Raw genomic sequence first — 27,984 nt, 5'->3', positions numbered from 1 at the left:
TGGTTGTGAGAAAGACAGAAAGCGGATCCCGAATGATTTTTCGTATTCCTGTGAGGACTCACTCGAGTGAAGCTGATTCCACACAGGAATCTGCTCTTCCCACCGGCTCGATCCTGCCGTTCTTCCCGTTGTCTGCTCTCTCCTCGCCGCCGCCTTCTTCTTCTTCTTCTTCTTCTTCTTCTTCTTCTTCCTGTGGAGCACCAAAGAAAAACACTGTGAGTCAACGGTTCTACCTCAGCCGATCTCTGGCTCGCTCTAATCGAATTGAGCGACAGATGAGCGTAATGGCTGCTGTTTTAAATCAGGGTGACTGTGAGAGTACGGCCGTGACATCAGAGCGATGGCTGTAATCGATTATTCATATTCAATCAATCAGTCTGGGCTCGGGCCGCGCTCAGGTCTGCTGCTAATCGGATAAGGGAAGAGTTGAGTGGATGTGCATTTGTTTCTTTCGCTATCCTTATCTAATTTCTATCTCTCCGTCTTTCTATTTCTCAACCTCTTGACAAGTCCGATATGTGCAGATGTCATTTACAATTCTTGGAAAAATGTAGAACAATAAGGTCCTGTCAAATAACGGAGGTTGGATTGAAGGCAGGACTCTCATCAAACATATTGACAGATTGACCACAAAAAGCATGCCAGCTAACATCTTTGAAATGCTTAGTCATGCCGGATAGGAAACAAAAGCCAAGTTGTATTTACGCAAAAAAAAAAAAAAAAAAAAAATACAAATAAAAAAAAAAAAAAAAAAAATAAATAAATAAAATAAAATAATCCAGGTGTATTTACTAAAAATGACTAAAACTTTACATTTAAAATAATACATAAAACAAAATTAAATTAAAATTATTTGAAATATTAATAAAAATAGAACACTATTTTCATTATATAAAAACACTACAAATATAAAGTTAACTAAAAAAAATAAATAAAAAAATTGTTACTTAAAATAAACGTTAACTGAGATCAAATAAAACATGTCTGTCATCTAGTTTATTTCACCTTCTAATTTTCATTTAGTTTACCTTCATGCGCTAAAACAAAAAACATACAAACAAATAAATAAATAAATAAATACTGCTACTAAAATAATATATTGTTAGTAAAAATGTAAGTAAAATGAAAACGTAAATGAAAAAAACAAACAAAAAAAAAACATTCAAAATATGAATAAAAAAATAGAATAATATCTCAATAATAACAATATTACAATAACACTGCAAATATATATCAAAATGGCCAGGCTGCTGTATAGCATACTGCGAACATGCATAACCAAGATTTTATAGCTTTGCATGAGAATAAGACTGGCATTTATGAAAATATTCCCATGCACCACACTTTGTTATTCATATTTATATACCTATATGATTAAACTGTATATTCAATAAAACAAACAAACAAACATTAACGCATATGTAAAAGGGTCCAATGATTAAAAAAGCCCCTTAATCGAGTTTATCCGATGACAACTGAATATATTCCACACATTAATTCCACTCGAACCTTTGGCTGTGGATCATTTCCAAAGCCAAGTGAGTGTCTAGACACGGGCGAGATTCTGCAATGGTTTGTTAGCCACGGATATTAATATTCCAGTGGTCTCACCCTTAACCTTCCCCTCTCACCAAAATGTCAAGCACATCTAAATAAGCGCTTCTCCGTCTTTATATGGAAATGCATTCAGTCTTTTCAGACAGTCACCCTCCACCACACGCATCCGCCAGTCTGAAGAGGATGACTGGAGTCCTATTTTCATCTGTCTGTATTTTTTTATTGTTGTAGAGGTTAAAGAACGAGTGGAGGTCATGAAAATTTTATTAGTAAACCTCGGAAAAAGCGGCAGCAGGTCTGTTACCTTATTCTGGTGAAAATGAGTCAATTGCCTCTCCAAACACAGTCGATGGTTTCGCTACTCGCCGCCCAATACAATGATTTTTCTGCAGAAATGGCTGGATTTTTGCCTTTATATCGCAGTGTTGGGGTGGAAGAGCTCTTAATTATATTTGATCCAGAATATTCAATCAAACCCTGTCACCCACAGCACTGAATTAAGAATTATTGCATCAATTTGGGTCAGATTTCCTAATTTACAGGTGTATACGTCTCACTGATTTTCAGTCTGTATATCTGAAATTTGATATCTGATATATTAGCATGACAGTGGAATAGTCTGTACTGAAATGCATAAAATTAACAAGACAATATCTACATGACAATATGTGACTATATATTACAATATAACAGTATAATATGTAAACATTTCCACAAAAGGATATATATATATATATATATATATATATATATATATATATATATATAATAAGTTTAGCAGGAGAGAGAGTTCTTCCAATCTAATCTTTATTTTACTTTATTGCTGTAACACCTTATGGACTTTTGTGTTTGTTTTAATTTCATCCCTCATGTTCTCTGTGTGACCTAGTTTCTGTCTCCTGTTGATTGTGTCATTTGGTCCAGGTATGTGTCTTCAATTATCATCATTAGTTACCCTTTATTAGTTGTGTCCAGTTCTCAGCTCATCGTCCGGTCTACTATGTCCATATGTGTGGTTCCTGCCTGTCTGCCTTGTGTTTGCCCCTGTGTGGATTTATTAAAGGCTGTTTACATTGAAACTTCTTCTTCTTTGTGCGTTTATCCACAGAACCGTGACAATTGCATTATTTACCCCTAATTTCATTGTATTCTTGTTGTCATTAAAAAAAGGTGAAAAATAAAAGGTGAAATAAAACAAACATTCCATGCATTTTCTAACCATGTGGATTCTGAATTCAACTTGGGTTTAAAAGTATCTTAAAATTTCATGATTGTTTTTTTTATTTGTTTTGTTTTGTACATTATTAACCCTCAATGTCATTGTATATTCATTGTCACTGAAAATTAAATTAAATTAAAATGTCTTGTGTTTTCAATATTTACAATATTTAAAAGATCAGAGAATCAGGAGAAAGAAAAAATAGTCATATTTAAAAAAAGCCAAGTTTAACCCCAAAATAAAATAGTTACTTTTTTTTTTTTTGCATTGTATTTTTACCCCCCATTATTATTGTATATTCATTGTCATTAAAAATAAAATAAAAAAGTGTCTTGGCTTAACAATATTTACGATATTTAAAAGATCAGAAAAGCAGGAGAAAGAAAAAATCATATTAAAAAAGTAATATTTAACCCTGAAATAAAAAGAAAAGTTACATGTTAAATTGCTCTATTTGTTTATTATTTAAATTAATTAATTAATTAATTATTATTATTTTCCATTGTGACATTACTATCCAATTTCATTGTAAGGAAAAAAAACAACAACTAGTTATTACTAAACTAGTGTTTAAACTACAAAATGTCCCCTAAAAAAAGTAGAAACATGACATCTTTGTCACTGACTATTATTACAAAAACATGAAAAATAAATAAATATATGGAGTATTGGTGGAGTGAAAGTTTCATGAGACATGCAGCTGTGCTGGAGTGTCTCCATTCAGCTGTGAATTCTGCTGTCTGCAGCCAGAGAATGAGCTTATTAGCAATGAGAGATAAACTGGAGCGGTGAGGGCCGTCACATCGGACCCTGAGAGCCAGTGCAGGCGGGTGAGGAGAGCAGAGAGTGGTCCCTGTCACAAAGTCACTTGCACACAACACAAAGTGTCACTTTGCCTGTGGTGGCGGCGTTAATGACGGACACAGAAAACGAGGCTGGATGCCAAACGCTCCATTGTCCGGTTCTGAACACCTGCCAGACGCCAGCTCCAATGAAAACTCCTGCATCAGCCCACCACAGGGGGAAAAGGTCATTTACTGGGCATCCCAGAGGAGAAGATGGACATCAGCCGTAAGGGATGAATCCAGCGCTTCATTTGGGTGCTTTAGGGCTCTGCTGATATGTGAGTGTTTGTGTGCGTTTGTGAGTTGGGTGAAGGCCAGAAGCCACTCAGTGCAGCAGTTACAGGAAGCCAGAGGTTACAAAGCTGGCGATTAGACAGACAGTGCATTAGATTATTGTTCCTGGCAGATGCAGGAGGTCGGTCACATTGAGAGACTGCTGGCTTGTGAGGAGCTGGAGGGAGAAAGTTTTCCACAGGGAACTCGGATTATAGGAGGAAACGGGTGATATATCCAGAACGCTGGATGAAGTCCAAACAGAGGCCTACCGATGCCTCGCTGGAGGGCTTGAAGGTCACGTCTGTGGAGACAACCAGCGTCTGACCTCCAGATCAACCAGATGAAATCAGGAAGGTGATGGTGGTGTGACATGACAGTTAGTGACAGGAGTAGAGGTTTGGCTTCTAGCATTGGGTCTAAGGTCGAAATTACACACAGAGAGCGCAAGAGTTTGTACTATTGCTACCTCAGTCACAGCCTCAGTTCGTCTGATGCATACTAGGGGTGTAACAGTCCACAAAAATTATGTTTCCGTACGTACCTCAGTTTTGAAATCATGGTTTGGTACATTTTGGTACACGATAACATTATCTCAGCCAATGTTGTAAGATACATAGGGAGGACTATTACTTGCACATTACTATAATATTATTGGTTGCAATTAGTCCAAATGATTAAATTCAACTGCTATTTATATTTAGATGCAATAATCAAAAAATGCAACTTCTAAATTTTAAAATTAAGTTTCTACTCCAATTTTGCTTGAAATATAATCACTGACAGAGTGGATGACATAACTTGTTTTCAAGAATGTTCTAATAAAATGAACAAAAACACAAAGCTTTTATTCATGCGTTCACGCAAAGTTTTATTTATGTATCAACTGAAATAGCATAGACTTAAAGATCAATCTTGGATTTGAGAATCAATATTGATTCATTAAAATAAAGATACACAAAACTACAAAACTATGAGTTTCAAATTAGGTTCCGCACGTGCATTGAGTAAAACAGCGCTGTATTTGTTCAGTACACCTGCGTACCGAATCGAAAGAGCGTACCAAAAAGTTTTGGTATAAATACATGTACCGTCACACCACTAATGTACACTGAACAGAAAAACAGCAATTCCAGTTTCCAATCTAAGGTTAACACAATATGCACCCTATACGGGAAGAAAAGAACATTTAAAGTACCCGAAACTTTATGATGTTTTTGTTTTTCAGAGCTTGTAACTGGATTTGGCAACATTTGGCAACCATTAAAGTTTTATTTATGCCACTTAGTAGCAAGTTAAATACATATTCAAGTGCAAAACTTTAGTTTTTGTGTTCTGTTTGTTAAATAATCAGCAGGCTAATAATAAGCTGCAAAGTGGAGCTTTATGTGAGACTGCTACAAAAGCAAACACAATTATTTCCCATTATCCTCACCAATGTTCTCAGGAATAGATGGAATTTGGAGCGAGAATATCTTAAAATCTATACGCAAACATACAGCTTTGCATTTTTAACCCAGAACTGACCGAAGGACTATTTTCCTGTCCAGCGTAAAGTGCTGGAAATGTGCCGTAAAGAAAATATAAGGAAGAGGGCAATTTGTACAGAGTCTCTCAAACAATGACTATCCAAATATTTACGATGTCCAATAATAGTGACCTCACTCAAGTTCCTGACTGCGTACAAAAGTTGGTAATTACCTCCAGTGAAACACGCCCAAAAAACAACACGGAAAAAGCCAAACATAACAAATTAGACCGGCGTGAGAAATACTACGGCTGTTCAAAACTTCTCATGTCTGGTCGGAGGAACTAGTGACCCTAACGAGGAGCCGTTGTGGTCAGTAGGTGATACATAACTGAAATCCAATGAGTTTGTTTGATGTGGAGCATTCGAGACAATAAAGAAATGGAAAAATCAAGGTTCAAGAGCCGAAGCGTACTTAAAAATTAGGCGTTCTCCAAAAAAATGGAGATGAAAGGCCCTACTGTGGGCGCCACAATGCGCCATTATAGTACGTCTGTCCCTCAGAGGCAACTCCTATTACCTCAATTAGACATTTAAAAGAATTAGACTGATTTAATTGAACGTGACTTGGGTTTTTCACATTTTTCTCTCAAACACAGGGTCATTTCATCCCACCGTTAAACAAAATCTCCATTACAACAGTCAATGGATCACACTACTCATCATTTTCGAGACGCTTATTTGTATTTGTGTTGGGCAAACAAATGCTAAAAGGACCTAAATGATGACTAAAGTCATTACCGGACATAAAGCTGACCCACTACTGTAATCTACTTATACGAACACTATCCCACTGCGCTTGGTTTGTGCCACTGTTTATTTGGAGTGTCAAATGAAAAAATATAGCCCATTTGGTATAGACATTTCATACACTTATCATGTCACAGGGGATATTAACAGGCGACTGTAAAATCCATTAATGCACGCCTGTAATCAGGCCTCGTAATATGTCTGTCATCTTGCGCATTGATTAAATCTTAGATTAACTTGTTTTTCATCCGAGTATTTTTCATGTCCTCAATATGGTTAAAAGAATCTACCCATCAATACAAACAAACATCAACAAAGCAACAAAGAGAAGCAATAATTGCAAAAATTAATCTTTATTTCTCATTGTTTAAAAGAAAGACTTGTTGACTGGAAGTAAATCGAATTTAATAGATTTTTTACTGCAAAGCACTGTGACCAGTGTTGGGGAAAGTTACTTTTAAAAGGAATACATTACAATATTGTGTTACTCCCTAGAAAGTAACTAATAGCATTACTTAGTTATGGAAAGCGATGCGTTACATTACTTTTATGTTACATTTTCTCATTTATGCTGGGCTTGCTTGTTTGTTTTTAATGTAGAAAGTTATATTTTTTGGAACGCTACTTTTAAAAGTAAAGCATTACAATATTGTGTTACTCTCTAAAAAGTAACTAATTGCGTTACTTAGTTACATTTTATGGAAAGTGAAGTGTTACGTTAATTTTGCATTGCGTTTTCTCATCTGTGCTGGGCTTGCTTGTTTGTTTTTAATATAGAAAGTTATATTTTTTGGAAAGTTACTTTTAAAAGTAATGAATTACAATTTGCGTTACTCTCTAAAAAGTAACTAATTGTGTTACTTTTTTTTTTTTGGAAAGTAATGTGTTGCATTACTTTTACGTTACATTTTCTCATTTATGCTGGGCTTGCTTGTTTGTTTTTAATGTAGAAAGTTATATTTTTTGGAACGTTACTTTTAAAAGTAATGCATTACAATATTGTGTTACTCTCTAAAAAGTAACTAATTGCATTAGGTTTTTTGGAAAGTAATGTGTTGCATTACTTTTTTCACCTGGGCCGCTTGTTTGTTTTTTAATATTAAAATATTTTTTTGAAAATGTAAAATCCCTTTACACCAAAAGTGAAATGAACATGAATAGGAAGAAAAATTCAGCAATTTTTCAGCGCTCTTCAGCTTATTATGGATCAGTGAAGGTCAGCAGCAAAGACATTGATAAATAAAATGTGATCAAATAGATAAAGTATATTTGTGTTATTTTATTTAACATTGAATTATTGCAGGTTTGCATTTGACTGTTTTTATTAATTTTGAGGAATACTGAATCTGTTTTTGTGCGAGTTAGATGCATGTTCACATTTAGTCTAGATCTACCTCTGCACTCGCTCCTGATTTCCCTCAGCATGGGGACAGGAGAGCTGTCAGTCAATACATGAGGAAACAAAGTAACTGCAGTTACTTATTTGAAAAAGGTAACTCAGATATTTTCTTGTAAATGTAAAAGTAATGCATTTTTAATGCATTTAATCTGATTACATAACTCACATTCGAAAACATGGTATTATCACAGAATGGCTGACTAACTATATACCAGAGTTATTTTTCTGTGACAGCAGTGTGATTCTTCTCAACAGCCTCACCCTCTGTAATATGACATATATATCAGCTGCAGCATCCCTCCAGCAATTATTATTTGTCTCCTGTGGAAATCGTTTCAGCTGTTTGGCGAGAGATGAGAGCTGTGTCGGAGGCCTGTCAGTTTGTGTGTCAGACTCTCGGGTGCACCTCTGCTGAGCGAGGCGGTAATATTTCTAAGTTTTGAGCTCATGTTCAGACACTTTCATATTCCCCTGTAATGGCACCTGTGGGTCAAGAATGAGACTTCAAAGAGAGCCGTACTCGTTCTGGGGCAGTAAGGAGTGAGTCAGCTTATCTAATGCTTTTATTTCAGAAAAAACAAGCTCGGCACTTGAAAAAAGATGTGTTCCCTCTTTTATTATTCTTTTTTTATTCACTGACTTTTCTGTTTTCAGCAGCTTTGTGCAGTGCTGAAAGGCTCATAAAGAGCTAGCATTGCATATAACTAGCATACCCATACGGAAATGTAATATATGAAATATATTGTTCTATATCAAGAGTTTTGACATATATGTTACCTATATAAGGCAATCTATAATTTTCACATACGTACATTTTCTGGGTAAATGTTCATAACACACACACACACACTCACATACCAACCATATATGTCAATAATATATATTTTATTTATATATGCTCTTGAGATTTATTTATTTTTTACTTTATTAAAACAACTTACAAAAAATCTGTATGTTTATATGTTTTTGTCATTTCTTAATGACTTTCTTTTATATTTACCTCTATTTACTTTTTTATATCAACATGCGTTGATGGGTTTTAGTATATACATCTCCATAGATAGACAATGTTTATATAATGTTTATAGGTATATGGATAGATGTGCATGTTTATGTAATACACACACACACACACACACACATATGTATATCAGTTTGCGTGTGTGTGTATTACACTCACATAAACATTTACATGTATCCATATACCTATAAAATTACATAAACATTGTCTGTGTTAACATTGTCAATATTTCAATTGTGAGTGTTAAGAATAACTAAACAAAAAAGCACAAAAGAAAATAAAACAAAACAACAAACAAAAAGAAAAGAAAGACACAAAAAAACAAATCCAAACAAAAAACACCCAAATATGAGCCACAGAAACAGACTTGGCAATCAATATATCTGAACGCTCATAAACAAATCAGGCAGCAGCTGAAACCTGGCATCCTTTAATCCAATGAGCAAAGTTTTATTTCCACCACAGCATTTCAGCTCTTATTTTCCATCGCTTAAATCAACAAAGACACCAGCGCCTTTAAACCTGTCTCCCCTTTGTTTTTTAAGACACCGCTAATGGTGTATAAAAGTTTGGCTCGGCCGAGGATTACTTTGAGCAAATTAAAGGCAAACAGGTTCTTAATGCTATTAAGTAAATTAAATCAGATACGTGAGCTAATTCACATTTGTCTAGATCAAGGAGAGCCGAAGTTCGCCAGAGTGACCCGCAGTGGGACACGGGACAAAATGTCAATGTCTCTCTCTCTCTCTCTCGCTCTCCCGCTCAGTCACCGAATGCATCTGTACCGAATACATCATCTGTCAGTTGTGATTTCATACACGCACAGGCATATCTATCAATGCCACGGCACGCTTCGGTAGGGCTGCAGTATCGTTAAATTGCACTTTTATTAAATTAGGTCGGCTAATTATGAGGGTTTAAATCAATCATTTAGTCAATAATAAAACCTAAAGCAGGCAGTGCCTTTAACTGGCATGCCTTCATCAATAACCACAGGCAAGAATACTTTCTCATATCCCACACAGAGGTTTAAGAGCGCATGAATTATTGAAAATCAAGTTATCACTGCCTGCTTTTGTCTGGATCCACTTTTGAAGTGATTTGTTGGTTTGGTCAGAGTTGTTCTCTTTGTAAGGATGTGCAATGATAAAGTGAAAATAATATAACAAGACCATAAGCATATCCCCAATATTCAGCTGAGTGACTGATTTTAGTCATAACATTTCTTAAGCAATGTTTCTTGAGAATAATTTATTTTAAATAATCAATGTTGAAATAATTGATAATGATGATGATTTATTAAAAACAATATACGAATATAATTAATTAAATATTTAATAACTAGTTTTATATTCTAAAATAATTGTTTAATGTATTAATAATGTATTAATACATTGTATATATATATATATATATATATATATATATATATACACCAAAATTAATCATAATTATATTAATAAATTTTTATTTAAACAATTATTTCAGTTATTTTTAAACAGTTGATTATTATTTATTAATAATAATCAGTCATTTAAAATATTTGAAATAATTGTTTAAAATATTAAATAAATACAAACACTCCACACACAATACATTACTAATAAATTAACACATTACTATTTGTATCATTAATTATTATTTAAAATTATTTAACTAACATAACATTTGAAATATTTATTTATTTATTTAGCAGTACTTTACATCCATATAGTATGGTATTTAAATAGTAATTCTAACATATGATGCTATTATTCTTGGTAGAGTTATGGTAGAAAATTGCATTTTCACAGTACCGTGTAAAAAAAAAAAATCATGGTAATACCATGGTACAGTAAGACTAAACCCATGCGACTTAAAAGTTAGACTGAAACACATTCTCCTGATATAGAAACAGATGGTTAAAGCTACAGTACCTCTGAAATGCCTTGAGCTGCACATCTCGCACACTCATGACTGCTTTTCCATGATTAATCATAATTTAGAGGTGATTAAGAGGGAGGATCGTCCCACTAACTCCGTATGGAGCTATTAATCTGGCTCTAAGCCATGAAGGTCATTGAGCATATGTGTGATTACAAAAAGTAACAAAAACCTGAGCTCATAAAGACATTAGCAGAGATTGTGGGATAAAGTGGAAACAGAACGGCAATTTCATGAGTCCTCAAGAGAGTGATTTCACAAATACTAAAACACATCAGTTCTTTTTTAAAGAGGTATATAACACCTGGAGAGAGCTGGCCATTAGCATCCACATACATCTCAACACCGACGTAAAATCGGCCATTTCTGCTCTGTTTTAAACCTCATGTTGTGTTCTGGTCATTTTGACCTGGAGAGGATTTTCCTTTTCCTGAAAATGCTAGTCAATATTGTCAGATTGGACTAAAACTTGCTGACTTTGCTCACACAGGATATAACCACTTCCACCAAAAAAAAAAAAACTGGTTATTTTTGTATTTTTAGGTCTTTTAGGCAGATGGAGCAAAAGTTTACAAACTCAATGTGAACAAACTAGTGTACTCCATGACAAAGATGGTATCAGTCACTCAGTATGTACTTTGAATAATGTTAAAATGATTTAATGTTTATGAATTAGAATATGTACTTCTCCAGTTTGTTGTGAGTGCACTGCGCTTGCAGAAAGACTCCGCCCACACATTCTTCTGATTGGCTGATTTTTGATTTTGAATCTTATCGCAATCTTATCACATCGTGTCTGATTACGACATGGTGCTCCCAGTCAAAGAATGACCAGCCTAAAAAAATAAAAAATGCTAGTAAATTTCTCGTTATGCTATATTGGATTCAATCTTTTTGTATCAACTTTCAATTGGCATTGATTGCAGACAAAAACTGAGGTGCATACTATCCATTTAATCGGTTTGTGCTTCATACTGTCCGGTGAATCATTTTTGACAAATTGAGCTTGATGAAGCTAATTCTGGTAGATCAACACAATGGATTTGATTAGTCTGATTGTTTGCAGCCCTATGCAGTCACTGGCGCTATAATCTATTGTTTTCCAGAGCTGAAGGGTTTGTGTGTGGTCTACAGTCTATTCCTTTCTTCTGGAGCTCTGGAAGCGGGTTCAGAGGAGGCCGTTGGATGTGTGTGTTTCCCTGGACTCAATGAGACAAGTTAATTGATGGGAAGTACAGCTGGCAGCGTCTGAATCCAATGAATGACAGCGAAAGAACATGGATATGAATTCCTTTGTGTAAATGGCCAAAACATAGCTATTACCAAGCTCAATACAATTCGTTTTCTTTTAAACTCATAAGATTTCTTTCAGCCCGTTTCTGTGTTCAGACTGCAAGACAAAAGGTCAACGAACATAAGTATTTGCTGCGTTTCCTGACATATTCTGGCAAAACTCAGCAAGGATGGCTATTATTCTTTTGGTATTGTTTCAATCAGTGTGGGAAGTCATGTCGACGGCATTCCCCCCTCTTACAAAAACGCCATGATACGGCTAACCTACTTATCCAAATGTTTGCACCTCGGTTCACTTCCTGTGCAGCTCGGTCTGTACAGGAAGTCTGCTCATTGGAGTGTCAACACTTCATAGGAAGAATCTTGTAAGCGCCAAGTTCATTGGCTATATTGTGAAGCCGGGGCAACAATTGAAATGGGACAGCTTTTATATCTCAAGACAATACAAATCCACACTTGCTATTCCCACTTGAAAAGCCCATATGCCAAAAGTAGCACATCCAGCATTTGAGCAGAAATTTGAATGAAGGCAAGAACAAACACAGGAAAGCGGGGAGCGGAGAAGCGCGTCAGCGTGTTTGCACTAAGCTTTTTGTTTTATAGAATAAACACGGCCAATTCTCTTTCCGCCCTCGTTCTGCTGCGAGACGGATCCCTGATATATTGACAGCCAGGGCTACCTGCTGTATTTTTAGACCAATCACAAAAGCATCAGTCAGGTTCAAAGGTGCAATCATCCAAGACATCCTCCCACTCTAGAGTCTGTTCCACTAGGAGAGAATGGGGAAAAGTCTTTGAAGCGCACTGGAATTCATATGAAGCAGAAAGCAATAACTCAAAGTACCACAGCAGGTCCAGAAAGAAGTCAGCCTTAAAGTGAAACCATGAAGACTATTAAATCTACACAAACTAGGAAAAAATTAGTAGTAAATGTTGTTATAATAATGTATAACACTATAAATTACAAAACAATACAACTGTTTTATGAACAAGGTAATTCATATCAGGTTTGATGTAGTTTCCGTTCCGTTCTCACACAGTGTCATCAGATGCCTGTACATTTTTTTTAGACTTGAATATTATTCCTAACATTTCCATTTGTGTTCCCCAGAAGACATACTGTCAAACAGCTTCTTGTGTGAATTTTCATTTTTGGTTGAATTAACTAATAATTATTAATAAATGATGTTGTTTATTTCATTATTTTAAAATACAATTTGTATGCCATCAACATACAAATATTATACTAACCATTTATTTTATTTTAATACATCTGCATGAAATACCACTCATCATTGCAGTTTATGGCTTTTCAGCTGGTGCTTGAGGAGCAGATGGTTTGGCTGTCAATCATTTCACAGCACTTAACAGTAACCATTATGATATTTATCATACCAACAGGCCAAGTGTACCATCACTGTACCATTTAATTAATTTTGTTTTGTTTATTGCATTTTTTTATTTATTATTTGTTTGTAAGCATGTCAAAGGCCTCCCACTTTGCTGTCTGCATCAAATTACATTGACTAAAGTGATACTACAGTGCCCTCCATAAGTACTGGAATAGTAAAGACAAAATTGTTCTGTTGGCTGTGGAGTCAAGACATTTACAAATATGATTAAAAGATGAATATGAGACAAAACTACAGAATGTCACATTTTATTATTGGGTGATTCAACACATAGGTGTTTTACCAAATAAAAGAACGGCACTTTTAGAGTTCGTTCCATTCATTGATGTGAGCATAAGTATTGGGACAGTTGAACATAAGGCAGATATAAAAGATTAAAAGCTATTATTTAGCTGCAGATCCCTTGCACACTATCACAGCAGTGAGTCTGTGACCCATAGACATCACCAGACTCTTGCTGTCATGCTTTGACATACTTTTCCCAGCCTTTAATGCAGCCAATTCCAATTGTTGCTTGTTTTGGGGAGTTTCTGCCTTTACTCACGTCTTCAGCTGCTGAAATTCAATTTGGATTTAAATCTGATTGACTTGGGCAGTCTAAGACTTTCCATTTCTTTGCCCTTATAAACTCCTTGACTGAACTGGCAGGGTGTTTTGGATCATTGTCCTGATGCAATATGAAGCACTTCCCAATGAATCTGGTGGCATTTTCTTGAATATTGGTAGGCAAGATGGTTTTGCATCTTTCCAAATTCATTCTTCTACTGTCATCATACATTAAGTCATCAGTAAAGTTGAGAGGCCTGTTCCAGAGGCAGCCATGCATGCCCATGCCATGACACCACCTCCACCATGCTTCACAGATGAGGCTGTATGCTTGGGATCATTGCAGTTCCCTTTTTTTCCTCTCCACATTTTTGCCTTCCCATCACTTAGATAAAGGTTCATCTTTGTCTCATCGGTCCATAAACACAGTTCCAAAACTCTTTTGTGCTTTTTTGCAAACTCTAATCTTGCCTTTCTATTTTTGGAGCTGATCAGAGGTTTGTATCTTGCTGTGTAGCATCTGTAATTCTGTGTCAAAGTCTCCTGAGGACAGTAGATTGTCAGAGCATCACCCCAGCTTTCTGGAAGTTGTTGGTGATTTTACAGACACGTCTTTTAGGGTTCATTTTCACAGCTTTTATGATTTGTCTGTCATCAACTACTGTTGTTTTCTCACCCGATCAGGTAGCTGTTGGTTGCTGGTGTCGCTGGTGGTTTCCAAACTCTTGATTTCTCCATGCCCTTTGTTATTGCTAGAGCTATAACTGACTTCCTCTTTTCTTTTAGCATCCACATTGCTTGCTTTTCTCTCAAATCAGCTCCCTCATCTTCATCCTGGTTTGTGTGCGTCATCATCGAATGCAAGATTCAGAATACAGAAGTAATGGATATAACTGATACGACACATTCCCTGCTTTTAATATCTGAAGAATTAATGCAACCGGACACAGCTGATCACTTAGAAAGACCTGTGAGGCAACTGTTCCAATACTTATGCTCACATCAGATACAGGGATGAAACTCTAAAAGTGCTGAACTTCTTACCTGGTAAAACATCTATGTGTTGAATCACCCAATAATAAAATGTGACATTCTGTAGTTTTGTCTCATATTCAAATTTTAATCATATTTGTAAATGTCTTGACTCCACAGTCAACAGAGAAATTTTGCTATTCCAATACTTTTGGAGGGCACTGTATATACATAAAAAGGATATTAAATTCAAATAAAGTGTATACTTTTATGTTTCAAATAACTTTTGTAAAAAGAAAATGTCAAAATATGGGTGAAATAATGTTCCATAATCTTTCAATATAACATACATGTTTATGTAAAAATGAAACACATAATTATTCTGATCTGTACTTACTAAAATATATTAAAGAAAAAGTGATCATTCTGAATTTTACTATGTTTTATACGATTAAAAAATGTCTTGTTGATAAATGGGTAAATAGTTGTTTGAAGGACAGCAGTAAAAAAATGGCAAATAACTAAAATGACAATTAATTAGTATTTTAGGGTGCTGCACTGTGATCCTTAAATAGAGTGTTTTAATTTAATCTAATGGTTCTTATAAACTATACTGTTACACTGAATGGTATCTTCTGTAAATCATGGTAAAAATGTATGATAGTCATGTATGATATGATGATTTTATTTATAATATATATTTATTTATGTATGCATGTGTGTATGTATGTATTTATTATTTTACTAAAACAAAAAACAGTTTTGATGTCAACGATATCCAAATATTAATGGTTTAGTCATCAAATATATTTTCATGGCCGACTTTTATTTTGAAATAACGACTGAATATTGTTATTCATGACATTTAATCTGGCGCTTGAGGGACAGCTGGTCCAGCTTTCAATCATTTCACAGCACTGAACACTGGCAAAGGCCTCATACTGGTGGGAACGAAGTCTTCATCGAAAATAACAGCATGTGACGCACGATTTACTTTTGAACAGCATCTAGCGATGCATATTCATCCCTGCATTCATTACGCTTCACCTGTGGACAGCCAGGTTATGGAACTGAGGGACTCCCCACTCTATGGAAACAAGTAATCCCACCATGTGGTCCTCGTCCTGCAGAGATCAATTTGTGAGTGATTTCATTTCCCACAGAAAGAAATAAGCAGACAGGCCTTCCACTCAGCCTGCATCTGCATTTCACTCCTTCCTGTCAATTCGTAGATGGCCACCGCAGACCTGCATTCAGAAAAGGCTCCTTCTGCTTTTCTTCGCCACTCATGCAAATCAAATGCTTTTCTCTTTTCTCTAAATGGGCAGAAGGACTCCTCCTGGCCTCCATTCACAGAAGTAGAGCTGTTTACAGTTGGCCATATTCCTATGGCAACTTAAAAGCATTACGCTCTAATGGAAGCAATAAAAGAACGAAAGCGGCCCGTTGGTACGATGGACACGGACACTGTGGAGAGGACTCATTTGAGACAAATGACTTGAAGCAAAGGAGACACTCGCATTATAAACTGGAACCGAGAGTAGAAAACAGCAAAAAATAAATAAAAAATCACATAAATAGGAATGAATTATTCAGGAAGGCTGGGAAATCGGATACTGACAGTCTCCAAAGTCTATCTTCCACCTCATCGCGTAGCTGTCATCCAAATAAATGGCGCTAGAGCATTTAGTCTAATAGGTGTGGAAGAATACAGCCCTCTTAGCTTTCAAAAATGTGTGAATTTTTAAGACCTCTCGCTATTTGCGTAAACGTGACACGTCTTCCCTCAATTACCCCCATTTTCTGGGTATTTAATCGCGTCCAGGTGTGGATTGCTTGGTTGAAGAGAGAGCAAGAAAGGGGACGCCACTTAACGCCAAAATTGTCTTTTAAAGGAAGTTGTCGGTTACAAATGCAAAACCTTTGATGGATGTTAGCGCTTTTCAAGCATGGCTAACTCCCGCAGTCCATCAACAACCGAGCTTGGATCAAGTCCAGTCTATTTGTGGAGAATTGCCTTGTTTTACTTTCATTCACAGTTTGTTGCACCATAGTCATTTACATCACCTCTGACAGATCTAATATGAGCACTGGAGTAGCGTAACCCCACATCTTGACTTGCCTCGCAGCTTTCGTACGCCTCTTCGTACGGTTCCCCACCTCGGATGTGCCCTTAGTGTAACAGCAGTTTTCACCACAGTGAGGTTCCAAATTCCCCAAAGTCATTATTGTCTCCTGCTAAGTTGCCCCAGCCTGCTATGATTTGTGGGTAATGAGCTGGCAACCAGGCCTGGGCTCAATTATTCTCACTGAGGGAGTGATTTCTCACTCTGTAGAGCAGAGCACAAAGTGCACTCACTAATTCTAATCAGGACATAACACACTCATAATCACCCGTGCGGAAATAAAAGAGTGGCTGAAAAGAAAGAGAGAACATAAATAATGGTGAAATATGGACAGGGTTGCCATGTTGTGGAGGACATACTCATGATTACAGGTAAAGGAAGATGTGCTTTGTGTTTTGTCAGCATGACGGGTGCAAAGAATTTCACACCATGTCAAAGAGAGGCCTAGATAAGCATCCCTTATTGATCCCTGAGGGCAAATTCTGCATGATTGCAAAAAAAAAACATGGCCTGATTAGACTTAGATAATGTTGTTCAGTCAGAACTTTGATTATAGATAGAGAAGGTAGAAAAGAGGATTGATATAAAAAGCGTGTGAACTTTTGGAAGCAACTCTTGAGTTGAGATGTCTCAAAGTTAACATTATATGGCATTCATGAAACCCAATTCTGATGGGCTGCTCACACTTAGGTTGTCAAAGTGTTTTACTTTTGGGTTTGTACAAGTAGAAACTCCTAATCAACTGCTGTACCAGAAGTCTGATCATGTGACTTCTGTCATACATTGCATAAAGTTTCTCAACTTTGTTGCATCGCCAATAATCACTGTTACTCGTGTTGCCTAAATTTTGTAGCCTAAATCTATTGCTCTCCTGCTACAAATTGCTTTCCTTTACAAAGGAAGATTGGAAAAACTATGTTGATGCTGAGACAGAGAAAGACGCAGAAGCAAATAATATCTTGGACTAGAAAGTGGAACAATGGATAGAGACACAGACGTGTACAAAAGCAACAACAGCAGTCATATCTTCAGACTCGTCTCGTCTCTTTCTCCGCTGCTATGCTTTGTGGTGAAAGTAAAGTCTTGTAAGGAACCCCAAAATGCCTCTTTCTCATGTACAAATGAGATAAGAGACGTGCATCTAGACTCGCCACAGAGCTCAGTCCACTTCAAAAGAGAGAGAAATTCTGACTGAATGCGTCTGGACTGAGCGAAAAAGAAAATAAATTGTGCTTCCCTGGATTGCAGTGAGCACAAAAGGTACAAAATGCATAGCCGATATCTGTAAAAGCTTGCATCTTAATATAGCTTTCCTTTGGCTGTTCTATTCAGAGCCAAGCAATTGTTCTGGGAGTTCAGACAGACCAAAGAACTTTCCAGACTGTTTTGATCCGTTAGAAATGCGAATGTCAGAGAGAAAGTTCCCAAATGGCTGTGTCTGGTGGTCTATTATGATGTAAGACATTAATTTATGCAACCAGAATTAGGACACAAAACAGTCTGGAATAAATCTGCATTACATATAGTAGTAGGACATATAAGGGACAACTCCAGGAGTAACCTGATAGAGTCTGAACTAGCAACTTTCCAGTTCCCCGCCTTAAGCTTTAATACAACACCACTCCAGATTGGTGATTTGGAAGCTGACCCTTTTTAAGTGTCTGAATAATAATCTGAAATGAAACAGATCACCTACAATTATTTAACAAGTCCAAGTAAGTCAAGCAACGCCCTTGACCAGCTCCACTAAATCCCAGGCAGGAGCAGAAACAAAGGAACTGTGTGTTATGACATCATCGCCAAACTTCTAACTTGATGCACATCCCAAAATGACACAAAGATTTCCCAGCTGGGATCAGCAGAGGTGAAGAAAACAGTGTGTTCTCAGTCATCACCACAGAGGTACATAGGAGCAAAGGTCAACTTCTACACGTATCTGTTCTGGGTCACTACAGTGAGGACAGCTGCAGAATGGATGATGTAGACTTGCAATGAGAAATTCTGAAAGTTCATGCATTTCTGCCTGACTGAAAATCCAAATAAAACCGGCTTAAATGGATAGTTCACCCAAAAATGAACATTATGTCATTAATTACTCACCCTCGTGTCGTTCCAAACCCATAAGACCTTCGTTCATCTTCGGAACACAATTTAAGATATTTTTGATGAAATCGAGAGCTTTCTGATCCTCCATAGACATCAATGCAACAACCATGTTCAAGGCCAAGAACGGTAGTAAGGACATCTGTGGTTCAACTTTCATTTTATGAAGCTACGAGAATACTTTCTGCGCACGATTTCTTCTCTTCTGTGCCAGTCTTCGATGCACGTTCACAAGAGTACCACGACGTATGTTGCTTCTCTGGATTGCAGCAAGCACAAAATGTGTAGCCAATTATCTATAAAAGTTTGCATCTTAATTCAGCTTCCTTTGGCTATTCAGAGACAAAAACAGGCCACACCAGTTGCTAATCTAGTTTAAGGGAGCTGGTTTGCTGCTGGTCTAATCTTGACCAAAGCTTTGACCAGCTTGGGCCAGTCGAACCTAGTGTTCAAATTCTCAACCACAACCTCAAACTGGTTTCTAGGAAGGTTCTGCCACTTGCTTCCAGTTGGAGTAGCATGAAAAGGTCATGGTTTGGGCCAGTGGTGGCAGGTTAATGGAGAAGAATGGTTTCAGTTCACTAAGTGCTCTCCACAGGACAAGCCTGGATGCGTTGTGAGGAAAGCTTTTCAGAAAGGTCGAATGGTGTCAGCTGGGGGCCTGGGGAACGTGAGGAGCCCAAGACATTAGATTAAGGGGTTAAAGGTCAGACTTAATGTCTACTTCACCAACCTGTCCCTCAGAGATTAGCTGATCTCTGCTATGAGTCTCACTGACACCTAGACCGTCACGTACAACAACTCTTAAACTCAAAGGCGGGAGATGAAGAGGGTGAAATTGCACTCGAATGTGTGTTTAAGAGAGTCGGTGTGCCAGAGAAAAAATTAAAGCTAGATCAAAAGGCGCTTCGGCTCAGCAATGTTGAATGAAGCTTTAGCTAATGTGCTGGCGATAGACCTCGTTTGGAAATCTCTGAAGCTCTTTGCAAATGAAGCTTCATAGGAAAGTGCAACAGAAATGTGTTTTATTTGTTTACATGGATAAATGGAAGCCAAATGAGTGTGAGGGACGAAGCCAGCAGGCAGGAACAAGGCAGATAGTTAATTACGGTAGGCTGAGCTTAGCAGTGTCTCAGGTTGCATTGTCTGAGTTTCTTTGTAGAAGCTGCTCTCTGGTGGGCTGCCATTTGCACTGTGAATAATCACAGTGTGTGTGTGTGGTATGATGGGAGAGGCCTTTCAAAGGAGCCAAGGGAAAGAGGGTTTCTTCTATCTGCCCTTTTTTTCTTTGTTTCTTTCCTCTTGGATGAGGGTTCAAACAGTGAGATCAGAGCAGCACCTACAGGCCAGGTTTGCTATGCTTGCGGCGAGAATGCATGTGCGTTACTTGCACACACGTGGCGAGAGGCAGCACATATGAGAAGGAGGGAAAAAGTAACAACAAAGAATGTGAAACCTTCCGAGGGGGCGGAAGAATCCCTTGTCTTGTCTACAGAAATGGGCAAGAGGGAACAGATGAATGAGAAGGGAGAGGATTCATTTTTTTCGAAAAGAGAGGAAACAAAACCTGTGGAGGATGAGTAGAAACAAGACAGAGTGTGAGAACGCAGAATCCTCCAGCCACGAAACCAATCCACTATTCCTCTGTCAGGAAGATGAAACGCAGAGGCGCTCTGTACTGTTTCACCAGGATGTGAGGTAAATCTATACCTCAGACTCTCTCCGGTATCCCTCTGTATTGGGGGAAAAGCAAGTTTTGATGAAGGGTGGTTTGCTGTTTGGGCAGTAAATACAGCAATTAATTAGCTTCTGTAGAAGTGGAGTAACTCCCAGTATGTGTCACGGACATGAATGATACTACACCTGTTTCATTTACCTAGACTGTGGAAGCCTGCCACAGTTTCGTAATGAACCATAATAACATAAAAGATCTCTAGCATTGTTTTTGCACCATTGTTTTTGTCCAAACGGTTATCAATCGAACTAAAAACGTAAACTCAATGGCTTAGGGCTTAGGGTCTTTTACACGTGAGCAGATCCAATGCTTTCAGCGTTCTTTGAGTTTAAAGTGCATTTGGGAATGCATCATGTGCCAGTTACACAGTTATTTTCACATTTTCACATAACTTTACAGAATTTCACTAGCTAGTGAAAAAAAATCAAAAATAAAAGCTTGATGGTTTAGCACTTACAATTAAGACACAAGTATTGTAGTTTTACCACTGTGGAAAAATATATTAAAAATACTCCAAAAATTATTATTATTATTATTTTCAGTGTTTTTTTTTTTTTAACAGAGCAGTTGCATTAAAATAGTACAATATTTAAAATCAATGCAAAGTCGTTTTTTGTTTGGTCACTGAAAGAGGTCTGAACTCTTAATATTATGCTCGAAGTGCACCAGATCTACGCATTTGTAAAATGTACAACATTTTGAATTGGTTACACTTTATTTTAAGGTGTCCTTGTTACAGTGTAGTTATACATTATGTACTGAGTAATATTAATTAACTACATGTACTTACTATATGGTCAGGTTAGGATTTGGGTTTGGCTTAGGGTTACTTGCATAGTTATGCAAAATCTATTGTTATTATAATAGTAAGTACATGTAACGTGTAACAAATCAGTATCAGTAAAAGCATTTTTTTCCCCCAACAGCAGCGTTATCATTATGTCTGAGTAAATGTAAACATAATTGTTGAAAACATAAGAATGCATTTTCTGGAAAATATTGCATTCAATTCTAGCATCTTGAGTATCAACATCTGATAGACATCATAAAAAGAGTTAATTCGCATGCATTATTTATCATATATGTTTTGAAAACATCTGTTAATGTTAATTCAGTGATGTATTGCAGATATTCAAACACTTCAAAAATTTCAATGTGCCCATCAAATTAACATACTGGGATCTGATGATTCATTTCTAATACTGCATATCTAAAATCTGTACCATTAAATACCAAATTTCTTCAGGTGCACTCTGCTGGTTTTGCTCATTACACCCATTCAGTGTTTTTCACATTCAAAACTGAATTTCAACAGCAACTTGACATTAGTAACCTCCATTACCGGAGAAATGTCTCTAACTAGATTGATCTTACACAATCATGGACCAAAGAAAACTTCAAAAGCTCATATAAGAAGTTCTGAAGACATTTTTACAACACGCAAAAAACTAAATTACAGCTTAATAACAGCTTGACCACTTTCATTACATAGAAATGGCTAGAAGAAAACTGCACTTAATAATAAAGCATTGATTTGCAAGCCTCTTGCAGTTCTTCTGAGAAAGTAATTCTTGAACAATTTTTAATTTATTACACAAAAATGGCATTCTATCTCCATAATCCAACTCAAAAGTCCAGCTAAAGTGTACTACTGGTCACGTACAACGCTTCATTATGGGTTAACCTAATTCACAATATCTTATAGTGCGGTATGAATAAAATGAACAGATACTGAAGCTGCACTACCATTCTCTTGAATAAAAATGCAAACAATCATTCCATGATGAAATCCTCAAATCCAGTCTCTCCTGTTCCAGAATAAGGAGACCTCATGACCTTGCCGCACTTTGCATTACCCGCAAATCCACAGCTGAAGCCTCACGCTGCCCTCTTCCTGCCCAGATGGGTCATCTCTAATTCATCACTAGGGAGAGGAACGTTTTAAAAATGAAAAAGGAAATGCCATTCTAACAATCCCCAATGGAAAGACACAGCAGCACCTCACTGTTACAGCAGCAGGTGGGATGTGAGAGACTGACACGTCAGGATGCAATTAAAAACATTGGGAACAAACCTGGAACACAATCTGAGGGTTCTAGTGTAATATACATCATTACAATCATGCTGACGCAAAACAAGCACTGCTTTGCGAAAGACAGCAAAGCTTTTACTGAGTGTTGGAACGGAACGTCCTTTTCAGGACGCCATGCGAAGTGCTCTCGTAGGTTTGCTTCACTGCTGTGGTGTTATTCGGCGCACTCTTTGGAGAGGTCGACTCAAGTGGGTGAGAGCACCAGCACAGTTGGGCTGTTTGAATCAACACTGAGCCTTAAAATGCATTTCTTCTGCCTCTCGAGCTGTTGTACATTCAACTAAATGGAAGGCTGAAAACACTCAGGCTTTCCTTACCTCTACACAACTTGTGTTCCTTTCAGAGAAAGGTCAGGGCCTGTGCTGTGTCTATAAGGACAGAGTGTTGTATCTCTGACGTAATCATCAGATCTTGTAGAGTTAAAAAAAAAAAAAAAAACACAGGCAGCAACAGCAACTCCATGTGGCATATTCTACACAAAAGCTAACACGAGAGAGACATGACTCAAACTCTATGAACAATTGCTTCCACATTTAGCTTCAGTGACCAACGTAATTTCCATTGTAGTGCAGTATATGAAAATTGGGTATCACTTTATTTTAAGGTCTTTTAACTAGTTGCTAATTAGCATGCATATTAATAAAATATTAGCCATTTATTAGTAGTATTTAAGCACATATTAATGCCTCATTCTACATGACCTTATTATACGTCCCTAATCCTACCCAATACCTAAACTTATCAACTACCTTACTATTAATAAGCAGCAAATTAGGAATTTATTGAGGGAAAAGTCGTAGTTAATAGTTAATAAGTGTTCCCTATTCTAAAGTGTTACCGGAAATTGTACTAAAATGAAGAACAAAATTAATTAATTAAAACATTAAATAACCCCCATAAAAATCAATTAAATCTTGAGGATGTGAAACACAACAGGACAAGGTGATACAGCTAAATGTAGACCTATTAAAACATCTAGAAATGTTTTATTATAATACACTACAATTTTTGCTGTAAATAATAATGTATATAATATAGTAAGTCTGTCCAATAATGGTTAAGCTGTTCAAAAAATATATAATCACAATTATTAATCACGACTATTGTTATTTTTATTTTTATTTCACCTGAATTACTGACTGTATTACACTTTTATTTGAGCAGAATCTCAATAGAGATTGCTAACCACCAACTTACACATTTACATTTAGACATTTACATTTAGTCATTTTGTAGATGCTTTTATCCAAAGTGACTTACTTGCCAGTGCAGAGCTTTTTCTGTAATGTGCACATGCAAGGTTGGGAGGATTAAGTAACCACTAGGCAAATGTATCAATTTTTGAAAAAAAAAAAAAAAAAAGAAGGAAAAAAGAATTTAACCGCAACCACAATCCGGGAATGCTTGTGGAGTCTAATAACCAATGCAAGATAACGCAAAAGTCAAATTACAATGAAAAGTCGACGAATATGCTTTATAAACCAAGAGAAGCAAAAATTGTTATCACAATGAAAATACCACTTACCATGCAGCACTATAATATAAAAAAGTATAATTGTGCTCGACAGAGTAAAAAAATTTACAAAGAGTTTCCTACTATCAGTTTGCTATGGAAAAATATTATACCAGGGATTTTAGCAGAAATACATAGGCAATACATACAGGTGCATCTCAATAAAATAGAATGTTGTGAAAAAGTTCATTTATTTCAGTAATTCAACTCAAATTGTGAAACTCGTGTATTAAATAAATTCAATGCACACAGACTGAAGTAGTTTAAGTCTTTGGTTCTTTTAATTGTGATGATTTTGGCTAACATTTAATAAAAACCCACCAATTCACTATCTCAACAAATTAGAATACTTCAAAAGACCAATAAAAAAAAAACATTTTTAGTGAATTGTTGGCCTTCTGGAAAGTATGTTAATTTACTGTATATGTACTCAATACTTGGTAGGGGCTCATTTTCCTTTAATTACTGTCTCAATTCGGCGTGGCATGGAGGTGATCAGTTTGTGGCACTGCTGAGGTGGTATGGAAGCCCAGGTTTCTTTGACAGTGGCCTTCAGCTCATCTGCATTTTTTGGTCTCTTGTTTCTCATTTTCCTCTTGACAATACTCCACAGATTCTCTCTGGGGTTCAGGTCTGGTGAGTTTGCTGGCCAGTCAAGCACACCAACACCATGGTCATTTAACCAACTTTTGGTGCTTTTGGCAGTGTGGGCAGGTGCCAAATCCTGCTGGAAAATGAAATCCGCATCTTTAAAAAGCTGGTCAGCAGAAGGAAGCATGAAGTGCTTCAAAATGTCTTGGTAAACGGGTGCAGTGACTTCGGTTTTCAAAAAACACAATAAACCAACACCAGCAGATGACATTGCACCCCAAATCATCACAGACTGTGGAAACTTAACACTGGACTTCAAGCAACTTGGGCTATGAGCTTCTCCAGCCTTCCTCCAGACTCTAGGACCTTGGTTTCCAAATAAAATACAAAACTTGCTCTCATCTGAAAAGAAGACTTTGGACCACTGGGCAACAGTCCAGTTCTTCTTCTTCTTAGCCCAGGTAAGACGCCTCTGACGTTGTCTGTGGTTCAGGAGTGGCTTAACAAGAGGAATACGACAACTGTAGCCAAATTCCTTGACACGTCTGTGTGTGGTGGCTCTTGATGCCTTGACCCCAGCCTCAGTCCATTCCTTGTGAAGTTCACCCAAATTCTTGAATGGATTTTGCTTGACAATCCTTAAAAGGCTGCGGTTCTCTCGGTTGGCTGTGCATCTTATTCTTACACATTTTTTCTTTCCTCTCAACTTTCTGTTAACATGCTTGGATACAGCACTCTGTGAACAGCAAGCTTCTTTGGCAATGAATGTTTGTGGCTTACCCTCCTTGTGAAGGGTGTCAATGATTGTCTTCTGGACAACTGTCAGATCAGCAGTCTTCCCCATGATTGTGTAGCCTAGTGAACCAAACTGAGAGACCATTTTGAAGGCTCAGGAAACCTTTGCAGGTGTTTTGAGTTGATTAGCTGATTGGCATGTCACCATATTCTAATTTGTTGTGAATTGGTGTGTTTTTGTTAAATGTGAGCCAAAATCATCACAAAAAGAACTAAAGACTTAAACTACTTAAGTCTGTGTGCATGGAATTTATTTAACACACAAGTTTCACATTTTGAGTTGAATTACTGAAATAAATGAACTTTTCCACGACATTCTAATTTATTGAGATACTGCACCTGTAGGTGTAAGATGACAATGTAAAAACTACAACAACCATATAAAAATATATAATATACACAAATAATGAATAGCATAGCAACATAATTAATATACTGTCATGTATTATGTATTTCAGAGAAATTAACTGTTATTTAATAACTGACACTGAGTTACCATGTTGACGTTATGTTGCATCATTCACCTTTAATTCTGAGGCCTCGTTCTTCCCCGTTCACAGTTTCCAAAGTGCAGAGGGAATATTATTTAAAAGTTTTCTGTTTCAAGTATGGTAGTGTCTATTCATCGAGTTACACTGTTTAATGATGCTTTTCATAGAAAAAAAGGAGAAAGCAACAAAAAGTGATTCGAAATTAAAGAAAAGTCTCCTGGCGAGTTGTTTAAAATGCATACTTTGGCATTCCTGACATGGTAAATAAAGAGAAAATAGCCAAGCTTAATTAAGTAGCTTACTCAAAGTCTATAAAAAAAGCCACAACATTATGCAAATAAAATGGAGGCTATATCGAACCGAGCCGGTTGTGAAGAGGAAGGCAACTAAACAATTAGAGCCAATAAAAGTAAAGTGGAAATTAAAGATTAACCGGATATTTAAGATGGCAAAAAAGACATAATTGCTGAGAACTTTGTGATGAGCCAGTAGAGTGTGTGACATGCCTGTCACACACCCAGTTTAAGAGCCATGTTTTTCTTCTTGTAATTAGTAGTGCTTGTCCTCCTAATTTAAAACATTTAGGAGCACCTTCTAATCAATAATAAAAAATTCTGATCAAAAATTAGCCTTCTTATGAGGTGACATTTGACAAAGTGATTTACAGGGGAATTTTCTTTTTACTTTTGTAAATGCATTTTTCTAATTTTATTAAATGTATGCAGTGTTTCCTCTAGGATTTTTTCCAGCTGTGGTGGCAGCCCATGGACCACGCCCCCTCCCCACCCAACAATCACCTGCACTCAGAATCCAATTTATATTAACTAAAAAAAAGAAGTATGTCTTTGAATAATTTAGTAAATAATAAAATAAGAACAAATAAATTAATGACAATCAATAGCACAAACAAAAATAATAACAAGATACAAATTAAATTATCAGTACTTCAATTTTTTCAGTTAGGTCTAACTATAATCTATTCAACTATAAAAAAAAAAAAAAAAAAAAAGGGCATTTTCTTTTTTGCAATGGCATGATTTTCATCTGTCAAATTCAAAAAAAATGTTTATAAGCTTTTTAAAATTTCTATTTAAAAAAATTATTAATAAGAAGTAGAATAAGACAAATAAGTTACCAATTATATGAAATTAGTATTAATAAGAAATTAATTTGTACTACAGAGGTGGCACAGAAGAACACAAAAGTGACTTGTAGGTACATTTTCAGACGTTTAATGAGGCTCAGAGGTGGCATGAGTGCAATTAAATTCATAAATTCATGTGGAGACTAATGTTTTAAATATACAATTTTGAATACAGAACTATTAAATGATTTAAATAACTGAAATTATACAGTAACCCCAGTGTTTGCTTTTAGAGATGCGCAGCGGCTCAGCTGTTACTTTATTTGGAACTATTTTCATTGATGATAGAGCAAAAATGCAGTAGGCTACTTGTTTATTGATCTGTTGTATTAAATTAATATCACATTTGCAAACTCCCTTAATAATTGTTAAAAGCTGTCACTCTCCTTATCGCGATCTGTGCACAGATGAGAGCGCGCGAGTGAGTTCTCGAGACTCAAAAGCACGTGCAAATGTGATACGTTCCGTCGGGACCTGCGGGAATCTGTAGAATGATTATTACCGGTAATAGCCGCAATCCCGCGCCGAATTCTGCTCAGTTCTCTGATAATACCCGACTGTGAATGATGCGAGCGGCGTTACTATGTTGTCAGTGAGACGCTGCAGCCGTGGCGGGGATGTTTTTGGTTTCTTTTCCCCTCATTTATCCCTAATAA

At 36.6% G+C, this 27,984-nt stretch overlaps 1 protein-coding gene across 5 annotated transcripts in view; it reads right to left on the bottom strand.

The window, feature by feature from the left end:
- Positions 1-27,984, bottom strand: part of pard3aa (par-3 family cell polarity regulator alpha, a) — a 481,810-nt gene that overhangs the window by 248,043 nt on the left and 205,783 nt on the right. For all 5 annotated transcript variants that reach the window (XM_058764715.1, XM_058764717.1, XM_058764713.1 and 2 more), the window contains one exon: positions 63-190. In XM_058764715.1, coding sequence (XP_058620698.1) covers positions 63-190 — 128 coding nt within the window. The remainder of the gene's footprint in view (positions 1-62; positions 191-27,984) is intronic.

This window comes from Onychostoma macrolepis, chromosome 24 (assembly GCF_012432095.1).
Source record: "Onychostoma macrolepis isolate SWU-2019 chromosome 24, ASM1243209v1, whole genome shotgun sequence".
NCBI lineage: Eukaryota > Metazoa > Chordata > Actinopteri > Cypriniformes > Cyprinidae > Onychostoma > Onychostoma macrolepis.
The sequence above is the reverse complement of the archived record's forward strand: the minus strand, read 5'-3'. Positions and strand labels throughout refer to the sequence as shown.